General features: G+C 35.0%; 1 protein-coding gene across 2 annotated transcripts in view; it reads left to right on the top strand.

Annotated features, from left to right (window-relative positions):
* Positions 1–13,539, top strand: part of GLCCI1 (glucocorticoid induced 1) — a 95,215-nt gene that overhangs the window by 20,980 nt on the left and 60,696 nt on the right. For both annotated transcript variants that reach the window (XM_054564089.1, XM_054564088.1), the window contains exon 2: positions 11,635–11,786. In XM_054564089.1, coding sequence (XP_054420064.1) covers positions 11,635–11,786 — 152 coding nt within the window. The remainder of the gene's footprint in view (positions 1–11,634; positions 11,787–13,539) is intronic.

The following is a 13,539-nucleotide window of genomic DNA, read 5'->3' as shown; positions in this document are numbered from 1 at the left end:
CCTCAGCGTTGGACTCTATTAGAAGCAATTTTTGTTTGTGAAATTTGACACTAGCCGTATTGTTATATGTCAGACTTCATTCAGTTGGTGTCCTCTTGCACTCACTGGAAATTTGGATCTTGTTGAACCCCTTCCCAGTTTTGGTTGCTCTTCTCAGAATCACCCTGTACATTTACCCATCAGTGATTGGTGGTCTTTCATTCTTAGGACCATCAGAAGCCCAGGGGCTTTCCTTCTGCCTCTCACTGATTTTTGATGCTTTGTCCCTACTTACTATATTTGAAGTTTTTGTGGGTCTACTTTGTGACATTGTTTATGTCATGGATATTGTTCTGAATCTTAGGTTTGGCTCTCCTCATTGCTCTCTGTTGTTATGGGGAAATTTAAAATCTTTTCTGTTTTCATCTTTCCCACTGTTAGGATATTTTGACAAAACTTTTATATATAAGGAACTCTCTTGAATATCAACTTATTACTCTACTTAATGGACAAAAAATGCTACATATATTAGAAACTTGCCATGATGCTAAAATGAACACTAAGAAACCAGGTAGCATTATGAAATGAAGTGAAACTGTTACCGGGGATAAATATGGGGGGGGTGTGAGATAAATATAGAGGGGGGGTGTGTGTGTGTCTTTCTGTATGTGTGCGTGTGTTGTATATCCCAAATAAAAGCAGCTGAAATTTTTAGTAGTTACCTCTGCTAGAAGAATGAATTTTTTTTTGTTTAACTTTCTTCCTTTTTTCTCACTGAAAGTTAAACTTTGGGAGAAATGCCTTATGATAATCACAAGTTCAGGAAAATTATTCCCTACTTCGAAAATCAAGGGCTTTTATTAGTAGTATTGGTTGTCATACTGTGGTCAAGATACTGCCTTGTCTGTAGCCTTTACTGTAGCATTTTTTGTTTGTTTTTCTTTTTAAATTGGGGTATGATAGTGAATCGGTCTCATTTGGTTAAAAAAAAAATTTCCAAGCTCTATCAGTACTTTTTAACTAGAAGTTAAGTGCTGTGAAACAAAATTTTGTGAAATACTCAGTCCTCTAATTAAAGGAATAGTTCCTTTCCTTTTACTTACAATGTTGCTTTCCATCTTTCATCCTTTTGTTTTGGTTACTTTATAGTTGCTAATACTTTGTGATGATTTCTTGAACATGGAGCCCTTTTATCCTAATGGATTTTAGATGTTTGGAATCTCTATTAATTGGAAATTGATAAAGCTTATGGAACCGTCTACTAATTACATCTTTGCCAGGGTTCCTTAAAGGACTATCATTTTGCAACTAGAAAGAAAAAGAACCTCATAATCTTTAGCATCTTATCTGCCATATATGTGATTTTTTGTAGATGTATTTCAAATGTCAGAGCTCCATCTTAATTTGTTGTGTATTCTTACAGTACCATCTTAGGGAAGTTTGCTTTACAACCTTGATCCAAAAATATACTCTCTTGGGAGTTCTTTGAAAATAGACTGAGGGCCTTCCTCCAAGTGGCTTATTTCAACTTATGTGCCATTTGACACAGATTTGAGTGAGCTGTAACCTAAAGAATCATTCCTAAGTGCCTGCCTGACGACATTTTTTTAATTGTTTTTCTTAACAGACCTCAAGTTACAGTCTGTGTCAGGCCTCATTTGGTCAAAAGCATGTTTGTTTCTCTTGTCAGCTTCTTGACTGGTTCCTTTCCAGATTTCTGTGGGGCAGCCATATGGCCATTTCTGCATGTTTTCTAGATGGCTTCTGTGGCAGGATTCCAGGTCTGGTTGATTAGTGTTTCAGAATCTACTCACATGGAGATGGCTTTAGTTTTTGCCCTTTAGTTTCATTTTAGATAGCATATTCGTATCTAGTGCCCTTCCTGTCTCTTATCTGAAGTTCATTTGATTTTGATGATTTCATTTTATGCGGCCCATGTATTTTGGCGAATTTTCATCATCTTATATGTCAAGGAAGAAAGACCTATAAAGGCCATTGGTGAAGTGCCTAGACTGTGCTAACTTTGGGAAGCTGAATCTAGTAATAATTCTACTAGATGATCAATATTTATGTACATTAGACTGGCTAAGAAGTATACCAGTCTGTCTCCTTTCTATGTTTTTAAATTCTTAGTTGTACAGTTCTTAAAAATTTTTTTCGAAAAATTTATATTGGTAATGATGTTAAAACAAAAATTATTCATGACACTTGTTAAAGAATGGTAAGGCAGACTTTCTTTAGGGGACTGTCATGATAGGGACCATTACAATGGGGGTTTTCAGTGGGTGAGAGAGATTGGGCTCAAACTCTGCATATACGATCGAAAGGGGAAATTATAGCCAAGGAGTAGTGCAGGGCGGGGGGAAGAGGTCAGTGAGTGGAAAATTACTAAGAAGAAAGAAACATTGGGATAAGGGAGGGTTCTGGCTAAACAGACCTAACAGGATTGTTGCTGAAGGCAGGCCAGGTGATCAGACATCACCTGGGGGGTGATGAGGATGGAGAGCCTAATCAGATGTCAAAGGTGATCAGATATCAAGGGTGGGGAGTTCTGGTTAAACTGACTTGGTAAGATTCTTGCTAAAATTGGACAAGCAGAGATGAACGCGGACACTCAAAAGTTAGGGCCTAGTTAAGAAGAGTTCAGAAGAACCTGAGAAAAGTTTGGTGGAGGAGAAACTCCTCGTCAGTGATTCTATAGCTGTCAAGGAAGTTGCTCTCGTCACAGAAATACTGAGGCAAGCCTCTACTAAGAAAATAGAACTTCAGAAGGACACTTAACTTGGGTTGGTGAACACAATACAATATACAGAAAATGGATTACAGAATTACACACCTGAAACCTATACAATTTTATTAACCAACGTCACTCCAATAGATACAACTAAAAAAAAAAGAGAGAGAACTTCAGCAAATTTATCGTTAACCTTGGTGAACCAACAGCAGGAAAATTCCCTGTTATTTATTTATGGCTCTTCTTGATGTCTACTAGATTAGGAACTGTATCATTTCAGGATACTTTGAAGTTGAAGAAAAGCAACTTTCTGCCTTACATCCAGTCTCTGCTCAATTAATTTATTTTTTGATGGTGGTGGTTGATATTATAATGTGAATGAGTTAAGTAAGACATGAATGACTACTGATTTTTCTGTTAAAGATAAGGTTGTTTAATAAACTGGCTATAACATAATAAATATTTTCAGACTTGGGCTTCAATTTTTTTTAACCAAATTAATTATTAAAATCTAAGTTTTACTTTGCTCACATATTTGATTTAATTTTGCTCTGACACTTTCATTTTACAAAGGAACCTACTTAATATATTTTTTTCAGGCTTATACTTTTCAGGAAGTGAATTTTATTGTAGTTAACTTTTATTTGCATGTGCAATGCCCTCTTTAGGTGGGAGGGTCTCTTTCCAAAAGCAGCTATTTTTGGCTTTGTCTTTATCTCATTTTTCTAGTGTTCCTAAGCATTCTGCTTAGAGTGCTCTGTATTTAGGTTTGAAGTTTCTTATTGTCCTGGCTGGTATTGAGTTAGAAGGTGACCTTTTGAAGGAGTTGACCAGATACATAAATTATTTAAATCCTAGAAGGTTAGCCCCTAGTTGCAGGTTGCAAAGAACTGGATGACTTTTTTGCAGCAGGATTATGTTCAAAGTTTTCAGTGTGTCTACATGGAGTAGGTTATTGCCAAAAAGGATTTTATTTTTGAGCACCTACAATTCTAAAGGATCTAGTTTTAATCCTTCAGACATCGGTTCTTAAGCTTTTAGTGGTAGCATTAGAGTCACCTGAGATACTTATTAAAAATTTTGTTTTGTTGGTCCCCACTACCAGAGAGTCTCATGTTATTGAGAAGTTGGGGACCAGAAATGAGCATATTTAAAAAACATCTCACACTTTGAGAAACATTGTTTTTAGATCACAGTGGTTCCCAACCCTGGTGATGCATCTGAATCGGTCCACTATGGTTTAAAAAAGATGTTGCTACCTGGTTCTACCCTGTTACTATTTAATTTGGATCTCTGGGAATGTGGCTCATTAACTTGCATTTTTAACAAGGTGCTTGGTGATCCTTATACAGAAAACCACATTTCAGGATCGCATCCTTGAGGTCTGTGGCTTAGTCCAACTATGAGTTGCCTGAGGGCCTTGTGCCTTTATGTTCTAGGATCTCCCAAAATCTAATTTCCTGATGAAGTCTTAGAAAACTGTTCCTATTACTTCTCAGACGTGCCCAGATGTTGACATTGTAGTGGCTAAAAAGCATTTCCAATTTTTAACATTCTTTTTAAAATATATTTTTATCCCCCCTGAGGATATCTTTATTAATTAGAGAAAGAGAGAGAGAGAGAGAAACATTGATGTGAAAGAGAAACATCAGTTATCTGCCTTACATGCCCTGACCAGAGATCAACCCACAACCTTTTGGTGTACAAGACAGTGCTTCAACCGACTGAGCCACTTGGCCTGGGCTTTAACATTTCCTTTAACGTTGGTCAAAATCAGTATTAAGTAATTTAAGACATACACACACATGTATGTATGTTTGTATTATAGATCTAAATGGCTGTTTTCATTTTGGACGTTAGCAAAGTTAGGTAATAAATATGTTAGCTGTTAAAAGTAAAAAGATTTTACACACTTTAGGATCTTAATTTCAAGACAAAATATTTCATGTGCGTATTCTGATTCTGTTGGCTAATATTGTTAATGTGATGTTTTTATATACAAACTAGTTATTTAATATGAATTCTGCGAGGTACACTACTGGAAATTTTGGTAATAGTACTTAGTTATTTTAAACATTTTACTGAATTCGTTTATCTTGTGGATTCTTTACGATCATAATCAATGATGGATTTTGAATAAAGTGAGAAGCAGTTTATTCTTGGTGTTATAATGGGCAAGTTTCATGGAATTACAGTGCTTATGCAGTAGTTGAAGAAGTAATAATTCTTTTTTCTAAAGTTTTATATAAATTATAATTTAAATGCATTTTTTAAAAAGTTTAGATGTGCCTTGCTTACGTAATCAATGTTAATGGAAAGCTTCGGTTAGTAATCATTAATCGAGACCTAAACAGAGACAGCTGTCCACTTTTATTTGCTTTTGCAGACTATATTAGCTGTTTCACCCTTATGAACGTAGGATGAAAAGACTGGAGTATGTGAAAGTCCAAGAAAAGAATGTGAGCACTTGTTTTATTATGTGTGTTGGCTTACATTCTGTATGGCTACATTATGGCAGTCAAAAATACTGCATCCTCTTTACCAGGTGGTAAGATTGGTTTGGAAGGTGTGATGGCTTATTTCATATTACTCTGGAGCTAAAGTTCTTAAAGTTTCCAACATTCAGTAACTATTTTTTTAAATTGCAGAAATTTTATTTAACTTTGTTAGTTTTCCACTACAGATTAGCTTCCTAAAGACATCAGATTTCCAAACTCACTAACTAGTTGTCTTCAATCATTGCCACTAAAGGAAAGTGGTTGTTGGGAACAAATTAATTTAACATCATATTACATTACTCCGGCAGTTAGATATTAAGCATTTATTGCCTGTTTAGATCAAGGTCTGGCCTGATACTCAGATTCAGAGTTAACTAATGCGGTTTCTTGTTTTGAAACAAGTTGAATTTCCAGTTGGCTGTTAGCAAGAATCATCTTGTGTAGCCCTGAGTCCGTGCCCCAGCGGAGCCCCAGGCCCGCCGACTGCCGCTGCCATGTGGCTTTCTGTTCAGGAACGGGAAGGGGGAAGGAAAGCACAACCTGAATAGAGGAGTGTAATGAGGACACCTTTTTACACACTGCTGCTGGGAACAGTCATTTTCTGGTCCTACTAATGATGACAGTACTGGAAATAGATGTGATTTTATGTAACTGCCATTTTTTATTGCTGAATTGAGTTAGTCTGTATTTTACTCTCAAATATTTCAGTAAGAAATGTTAACAACCAGACTACTAAGTGGTGTGGCAAGACTCTTACTCCTTCTTAAAAGCTTCCCTTGGTGTAGTTAGAGAGCACCAGTCTTGCTCTCTGCTGCCAAATTTATGGTCTTGCTTGCCTTCTTATGTCCTTCATTGGTGTACATGTGTCAAATGTATGTTTTATATTATAGTTTAATTATACATATATTTCCCCCAACCAGAATGTAATCTCCTGAGAGGAGCCTAAACCTTACTTTGTAATTCCCCTTCGTTGATGGAATAGTGCTTTGCATATAGTAGACATTCAGCAAGTTTTATTCCGTAATACTGTTTACTGGTTGCACCACTTATGAAGGTATTATTTTCCTGATGCCTGCTTAGCTTAAGTAATGAAAATAGGTATTTATTTTATTGATTTTCTTTTACACTTTACATATATAATTAAATATTTAGTTCTTGCAAGTTAATTCAGAGATTGACTATACATACTAATTCATGTTTCTAGTTAATAAGGTATGCTCTTGTTTGATCTACTTGAATTGAGATCATTATGAACTAATTAATAGAGAAATACTGTCACCACTCAGTTAAAAACTAGAATATACTCTGATCACAGTTGTAATTATGAAATAAAATTGTGTTGTGTTGAATACACAAATAATGCAAAATCAGTTAATTTTTTTATTGCACTAAATTATAAAACCTGAATTAGTAGGTAGATAATAACACAACATTTAATAAATAAAAATTTGAGAGATTTCAATGCTTAAATGTTGAAGCAGTTAAAAACTAACTCATTACCATGACAGTTTGGGTAATGGGAATAAGTCATCTTATTGATACAGAATTGCTTACTGACTCTTCATGATAAATCTTTTGATAAATCTAAGGCCCTAGTGATATTTGATAAGTGTGATTATTATAGCTAATCATATCTTGGAAGAGAACCTTCCTTGCCAGTTTTTAAACTTATTCTGAATTTTTACCTTCAAATAATTTACATGGATATTACTAACAACTACATATTTTTGAAATTTTCCTAGTATGAGGAATGGTGAAAATCTTTCAAATGTGTATTTGAAATATAAACTTTGAAGTATTTTGCCTCTTGCACTTTAATATTTTTTTAACGATTTTATTTATTTTTAGAGAAGAAAAAGGAGGAAGACATCAGTGTGTGGTTGCCTCTCATGCGCCCTCTACTGGGGACCTGGCTTGCAACCCAGACATGTGTCCTGACTGGGAATCGAACCAGTGACCCTTTGGTTCACAAGCTGGCACTCAATCCACTGAGCCACACCAGCCAGGGCTAATGATTTTTTTTTTTTGAAATGATGACTGGTTAAATGAATTTTATACCAAGATATGGACATTATGTTGTCCTAACTTAATCTTTCAAGACAAGCTTCCCTTCCCTCCCCTCCCCTCCCATCCACTCCTCTCCCATCCGCTCCCCTCCCTCCCTCCCTCCCTCCCTCCCTCCCTTCCCTCCCTCCCTCCCTCCCTTCCTTCCTCCCTCCCTCCCTTCCTTCCTTCCTTCCTTCCTTCCTTCCTTCCTTCCATCCATCTCTTTCAGTATTGGTAACGTGTGGTGCTTGTCTACACATATTCTATATCATATAATTAGACCAGGATAACTGGCCAATTTATAGATTACATTTAGCACCCAATTTTAGGTCCCTTACCCAAGGGGTCTTCACATTGAAGTGAGTAAAGCCACCCACTGAGATACAGGAAGAAAATATCATGACTTCTGATTTTTTCATATATGTTTATTTTATGTTTTTATTTCATACATATAAATTTCTGTTTGGTCTGTTTTATATTTATAATATATATCATATTAGTAATATAGTATATATACTATTTATAAATAAATAACTACACATGTTATTGCATGCTTACATATTCACCATGGGATTACTTAAGCAAAATAAGCTTGAAGACCATAGTCCTGACAAAGTAGCTAATCAGAGAGAGTAGACACTAAGTGGAGAACATGTGATCTTTTGAAAATGATAGGCAGAGGTTTAGTGATTTAAAATATAAGCTTGTAAATATAGGTTAGAATGTTGTTTTATACAAATCAAGGGGCTCATTTATAGGTTCTTTTTTAAAATTGTATTTTATTGTTTATGCTATTAAAGTTGTCCCCAATTTTCCAGCTTTGTCCCCCTCCACCCAGCCCCCTTTACTCCCTCAGGCTATCCCCACACCATTGTCCATGTCCATGGATCCTGCCTGTATGTTCTTTGGCTACTCTGCTCCCTATGCTGTACTTTACAACGCCTTGACTTCTCTGTAACTACCAATTTGTACTTATTAATCCCTTCACCTTTTTCACCCATTCCCTGACCCCCCTCCATCTGGCAACCATCAAAACATTCTCTGTATCTATTATTCTGCTTCTGATCTGCTTATTTATTTATTTTGTTTTTTAGATTAAATTGTTGATAGCTATGTGTTGTCATTGTTCATATTTTTTATCTTCATCATCATCTTCTTAAAGAAGACCTTTTAAAATTTCATATAATAATGATTTGGTGATGATGATGAACACCTTTAACTTTTACTTGTCTGGGAAGCTCTTTATCTGTCCTTCGATTCTAAATGATAACTTTCCTGGGTTAGAGCAATCTTGGCTGTAAGTCCCTGATTTCATGACTTTGAGTATTTCTTCAGTCCATTCTAGCCTGCAAAGTTTCTTTTGAGAAATCAGCTGGCAGTCTTATGGGGGCTACTTTGTAGGTAAATAACAGCTTTTCTCTTGCTGCTTTTAAGATTCTCTCTTTATCTTTAAACTTTGGCACTTTAATTACGATGTGTCTTGGAGTGGACCTCTTTGCATCTGTGTAGTTTGGGGCTGTCTGTGCTTCCTGGATTTGTATGTCTGTTTCCTTCACGTTAGGAAAGTTTTCTTTCACTATTTTTTTCAAATAGGTTTCCAGTTTCTTGCTCTTCTCCTTCCAGCACCCCTACAATGTGAATGTTAGTTCACTTAAAGTTGTCCTAGAGGCTTCTTACACTATCGTCATTTTTTTGGATTCTTTTTCCTTAATTGCTGTTCTGATTGGTTGTTTTTTGCTTCCTTATGTTACAAATCAATGATTTGATTCTCAGCTTCATCTACCCTACTGTTGATTCCCTGTAAATTGTTCTTTATTTCAATTAGTGTATCCTTTGTTTCTGACTGTGTCTTTTTTATAATTAACTCATTATTATTAAAACATAAAAAATGGTCCCTGTTGTTTATTTACCAAGCTAGGAGTTTTAATAGCTGCAAGTACACACAGCTTTTTAAATAGTTGGGAGCAATTTAAGTTTTTAGGCTTACGTTTTCCACATATAGTGGCTTTTTATTTTCTGGTTATATCTGACCTTTATGTAGGCCTTTTTTTAATTTAGTGGTGAATTGCTGTGTGTTGGCTCTTTTTCAAGGGATAATCTGTTTTTGTCTTTTGTTTCTTCCTGGTGGAGGGCACATACAGTAGCTTTAAATATTTTAAATTATTACAAATCATAGTTTGATCAAGGTGTTACTTTTTGTTTCCAAAAGTTGCTAAAATTTGTAGGTATTGCTTTTATATCCAAGAAAGATATTTAGAAGAATTAATAGAAATAACCTCTAGTAGTAGAACTAAAAACAGCCTACATATTTTCTAAATTACAATGCCGGGGAAGAGGTAAGAAGAAAGAAGAAACAAACAGTAAAATATAGAAAACAAGTAGCAAAGAATCATTACAACATAGGGAAAAAATTACATGACATGTCAAATCAGAATTGTTATAACTATAAACATAAGTGAGATAAAGTTACCTTTTACAAGAAGTCGTATTACAAAGTTCTTTTCAAAAAGCCTAATTATATACTGTATACAAGAGACACACATAAACAAAATGATTCAAAGAAATTGGAAATGAAAATAGGCATACCAAACAAATTATAATAGAAAGAAAGCTAAAGGGTGTCATAATGTTTAATTTGACAGTTTAAAAGTAAAAAGTAATAAATGGAACAGATTAAAATGGTGAAACATACACCATGATGATAATGTATATTAATATAAACCAAATTATATGGAACTGAAATATAAATAATAAAAATTGTAAGAAATAGAGGAAATTGTTAGATCTCAATAGTAGTTTAGAAATTATAGACTACTTCTCTAAATCTATGACAGATCAAGCTGATAATTACATTATTCTGTATTCTGTATTTTTAATTGATGTACATGACAAAGAATTGTATGTTCTGAAAACAGAAAATATGTCTTGTCTGACCCATGAAATGTTTATAAAAGCTTACCATTATTTTGGTCACAAAGAAAACTACAGGTAATTCCAAGGAGTAGAAATAGGCTATCCTAGATTCTCTGCCTATGGTAAAATAAAATTAAATCTAAGCAGTGAGGATGGGGAGGAAGTTTAGTAATTTTCAGATCTTTTCTTGTATCAAATAAGAAGTCAAAACTGCAGTTGTAAAATATACAAAAAAATGATAACATTAGAGTATACCGCATTTTCTTTTGTTTTCTGATTAAAAAAAAAAAACAACTCTTCTGGTTCTAGGAAGATAGTTAAAGGACAGCATTCTGTAACAAATGTTTCCTGAGCCTCTGTAATGTGCAAGGCATTTTGTCTGATGTGAGATATAACTCTTAATAAGACTGTGAGCCTTGGATTTTGTAAGCCACTGAATTTTATTATAGAATGCATATTAAATTATTTAGAATATATACATGAGAAATCCTCTGTAGTTCAGTATGATCATTTTAATTTTCAACAGAGGTACCTATGGTACTCATATGGAGAGGAGAAGTAGATTGTCATAGTGTTTTGATTGGACTGTGTAGAATGTCTGGAGATCTTGATTCCTTTTTACCTCTCTCACTGGTTAGCAGTTTTATCTCACTGAATCATTCAGTTTTATCCCTCCGGGCTTCAAATTCTTCATCTATAAATTAGGAAGTTGAATTAAAGTATAGTGTCATTATATATGTTGCTTTTATGTAGCTTTGAATAAATGTGTTAACGATTGTGCATTAACATCTTGTCAGTTTGTAAGGACTAAACTTATGCTCTGGCGGGGGCATATGTATCGTACATAAGAGTTTGTAAGTTAATAGGGAAGGAGAGAGTTCTAGCTCAGGAAATAACAGCATGTGTAGAAGCAGAGAAGGAAGTGTTTTACGTTTGTGAAACTGCAGTTAGTGTGGCCCTTAGTAGTTAGCATGGGTGTGTGGCGGAGTAGCAAGACATTAAACTTTGAGTATGTATGAGCCAAATTGTGAAGAAGATAGGCTTTAAGTGAAAGAATGAATAATGATGGGAATATTTTTTAGCAGTGGAAGGAGGTAGCTCTCCAAGATTTAGTTGAGGTGGAGGCAGAGATAGCAGTTAGGAGAGTGGCAGTCTAGGTGAGACATGATAGTCTTAACAAGTAATGGCAGTGGAGATGACATGTAGATTGCAGACTAGGTCTCTGAAATGGATGGGCTTCGTAGGGTCTGTGACAGTCCTGGAAGTGTATGTCATATTTAATATGTGACTTGGCTCTTCTTTGGAGAGGGTCTGTAAAGTCCATCAGATCGAGTAAGACTTTGGATAAACATATATTGTTGGGAAAGTTGACAGGATGACATTCCACAGGCTATGAGGTTTAAGTAACTTTAAATTTTACTTGTTTGTGAGTGACTAATCTGATTTCTTTTTCACTTTTTTTAGTGGACAGGCCAAAATCTCAGCAAGTTCGAACCTCTAGTACAATAAGGCGAACCTCCTCTTTGGATACGATAACAGGACCTTATCTCACAGGACAGTGGCCACGGGATCCTCATGTTCATTACCCTTCATGCATGAAAGATAAAGCTACTCAGGTAAAGGAAGCAAATCAATGGTTTTACTACCCTGCAGTTACTCTGTTTTGATCACAGTAAAGAAAATGTAGTTTAATCAAATATTCCCAGATTTGAATATAATATATTCAACCAAAGGAGAAAGCCATTTCTTTTAATATACTTTAGACTAATTTTTTTGTCACCTGGGTTTTTTAAGCTTTTAATTATTTAATATTTAATAAATAGTGTATCAGTCTGTATTAGTTTTTTAGACTTTCAAGAACTGCTCTTCAAGAGAAATTGATATAATGACTAGTAACTATATTAAAAATTATAAGTAATTTTTGAAGAAAAGTTTGCACAGTCTTGGTAATAATTTACAAAGTATAAACTTGTGGCTAAGGAAGTGTATGTTAGAGGTGTTTTGGGGTTTTTTCCCTGGTTAAAAATGATGCATATAAATGTGAGAGAATTCAAAGGAATGAGAACATTATGCTTTGTAGGTTAGGAAAATAGAAGGATTAGAGTTTCATGTCTGAAGAATGAGGGAAGAGAAAAAGGGGGGAAGTTTGGACGTGATCTATGAGAATCTTCTCAATTTTTCTAATTTTCCAAGACAAGCTTGAAACCATGAAATTAGCTTCTTTATCATTCATCCTATCAATTCTGCCTTTGTAATATTTTATGCCACCGCCATTCTTTTGCTTTTCATTCTTAGTTTTGTGAGCAAAAGGATCAGTTTGAAATGGTAGGCAGTGGGATTCTGAAGTAGAAATAACGAGCAAAATTTAGAAATATGGGCCTGGACACTTAGCAATGGACACAGATAATTCAAAACCATCTTTCTGGAGGAGTTGGGTTCACAAGTGTCATAATATGTAGGTGTAGAGTGTAAAGAAAGAAAGTCAAAGGATTGGGGACTCAGTTTTTAAAAATGCACACAGGGGAAGGAGAGAAAACTAATGTGTTCACCTGGAAGCAATAGGAAGAGGAGGGAGTTAACATATACTATGTACCTTGTGCTGTATACTTTATCTCCTATGTTTCATTTAGTTCTCACGAAAACATTGTAAGACTACACAGAGTAGGGAGCAAAAACTCAGGGAAGTTGTGACTTACGCAGGATCATAAAGCTAGAAAGTGTTGGAACCAGGTTTCTAAAACAGGTTAATTTGTCAACTAATCTGAGCTCCAATTTTCTGCTGCTGTCAGGATAAATGGAATAACATGCATGCGTGCATGTGCCTCCTACTAGAGTAACTGGCACTGCACTTAAAAATGGTATTCTTTTTATATGAAAAAAAAATCCTACCTTTTATTAATATGCTGCATACTGACACTATCCAGAAACATTATCTTATTCGTCCTTCACAAAAGCTCTGAAAAACAAGAGGAGCCAGAGACAGAGCAAAAGCTAAGAGAACAGAAATAGTCTAGACTTAGAAGCTTCTAAAGAGAGGTCATAGAGAATAAGGACTAGATTTGGGGATTAGAGGCACATTGTCTTCAAGAGTATAGTATTGGTGACATGGTATAGGAGGAAACTCAGATATTTGGGAATTAAGAAGAGAGTAGTACGGAGATAGAATAGAAGGGTTCTGAATAGGTTTAAACATGTCTGTTTCTTTGTGTAATAGGAGTAATGCAACTGAACTTACAATGTTACATGACTAAATATGCTGTTTGAAAGTGTATGTGGAAACACAGCATGTGAAGTTATTAGTAGGAAATATAGACAGGCCCATTTGTAACATTTGCAAGGTCTGAAGCAAATATAAATGAAGACCCACAT

This window comes from Pteronotus mesoamericanus, unplaced genomic scaffold (assembly GCF_021234165.1).
Source record: "Pteronotus mesoamericanus isolate MK-2021 breed Mesoamerican mustached bat unplaced genomic scaffold, CSHL_Meso_final scaffold_85, whole genome shotgun sequence".
NCBI classification, from domain to species: domain Eukaryota; kingdom Metazoa; phylum Chordata; class Mammalia; order Chiroptera; family Mormoopidae; genus Pteronotus; species Pteronotus mesoamericanus.
Note: the sequence above shows the minus strand (reverse complement) of the source record. Positions and strands in the feature narration are given on the sequence as shown.